The 1569-nt window shown below is 34.9% G+C and overlaps 1 protein-coding gene across 5 annotated transcripts in view; it reads left to right on the forward strand.

Annotated features, from left to right (window-relative positions):
- LOC107029618 overlaps positions 1–1569 on the forward strand; it is a 43250-nt gene that overhangs the window by 23127 nt on the left and 18554 nt on the right. Inside the window, exon 4 of one of the 5 annotated variants that reach the window (XR_003574507.1) lies at positions 803–832. The exons of 3 other annotated variants lie outside the window; for them this stretch is intronic. Coding sequence is in view for 1 of the 2 variants with exons in the window: in XM_027911861.1 (XP_027767662.1) it covers positions 810–832 (23 nt within the window). In the remaining variant the exon portion in view is untranslated. The remainder of the gene's footprint in view (positions 1–802; positions 833–1569) is intronic. One more of the 5 variants, XM_027911861.1, reaches the window with a different exon arrangement.

Here is a 1569-nt window from a genome sequence, read left to right on the forward strand (position 1 = left end):
GGGGGGGGGGGGGGGGAGCTACACTCTACAAATTTAAAACGGTCAATGGGTTTTATTCTCTTTTTATTTGTTTCATCTTATTTCCCATTTTTCTTCGGTTACTTAGCATAATACATAAGCAGTGTAAGTGTTCAACTAAAACATACAATGAATAATCACATCATGTTTGAACACCAACTCTTTTTTCCTTTTACGGTATTATACTTGCCATGAAAATTTTGTATAATATACCATTTTAAAGTATCTTTGTAAATTATCTCGTGATTATGTAAATGTGACATTTTGGGGTGTATATTACCTGCACAGTTCATTTAAAGTACTTCTTATCCACATATCTTTGAGTGAGTTTTCATCGTTGTATCCGGTTCATTCTGTTTAGAGAGTTTGAAAGAAGTGGAACTAAACAACGAGAAGTTATTGAGCTATGTTAACTACTTGTTTAGACAATGTGTTAGGTAATGGCTGAGGTCATCTTCCGCTTGATGTGTACATTTTAGTTGACTTCCTCACACAGTTGGGTAGCTCTACAAGTTTGACTATATTGTGAACTTAACTCGCGAGTTTCAACTACTTTTCTTGTTGCTGTGAGTTTGAGCTACTCATGAGTTTCAACTGCTAACGATCCATTTTCTAATTGATAGACAACTTCTCTTATTTACCAATCACATGATGACTTCTTTACATAAATTTATATTTTGTGTAAGTTATTCATAACACTTAAAATAATTTAAGTTTTGTGCTCTAGAAAAAAATAAGAATTGAGTTCACAATTTGTAACTTCTCGCTTTGTTTTATTTGGTAGAAAATAGATTTGGTCTATTTTTACCGGCAGGTATGTCTAAGGACAAAAAGGTCATCACTGCACTTTCATCCCGACATGAAGAAAGCAACCAGTATTAATAGATAAAGCTTCAGTTGTTAACAAAGACGACATGATTTGCATAAACAACTCTCATCTGATATCGAGAATCATACAATCAAAACCTTTTAAATTGTTTCCATGCTTCTTCCAATAATGACAAATCACGACTGTCTTATCTTCAACTTCAATTAATTGGGCAGAGACCCAATTGATCTTTTATGCTTCTTTGTTGAATTAAATTCTATGAGACACTAACTTCCCATGTGTCTCTTATGAATTTCACTTGCTTCATGTTATTAAAGTTGCAACAGTTTCTGGTCTTCCCCTCAGTGATATTACAACTGAAGTAAATAAGTAATGGAAAATAAATTGAAACAAGTAGTCATGTTCATTCATGTTTTGGAGATATGATAATCATGTAAATAACCTTGGAGGTTTTGTGGATTTCATACATATCATTTCTAGCAAAATTAAATAAATGCATATGAGAAGCAACAACTTAATGAACAGAAGAATTTGAATAAGCAATTTTTATAATAGTGTAATATGCATCAATTATTTGTAGAATTAAATGTGGGCAGGTGGTCCTCATGAAACAACGCTTGGGTATGGGGTGGGGGATCCTCGAGGAACGGCGCCTTGAGGACGGGATGGAGGTCCTCGGGCCACGGCGCATTGAGGATAGGTGGGGTGGGGGTGGGAGTGGG

The sequence above is a fragment of the Solanum pennellii genome, chromosome 9 (assembly GCF_001406875.1).
Source record: "Solanum pennellii chromosome 9, SPENNV200".
NCBI classification, from domain to species: domain Eukaryota; kingdom Viridiplantae; phylum Streptophyta; class Magnoliopsida; order Solanales; family Solanaceae; genus Solanum; species Solanum pennellii.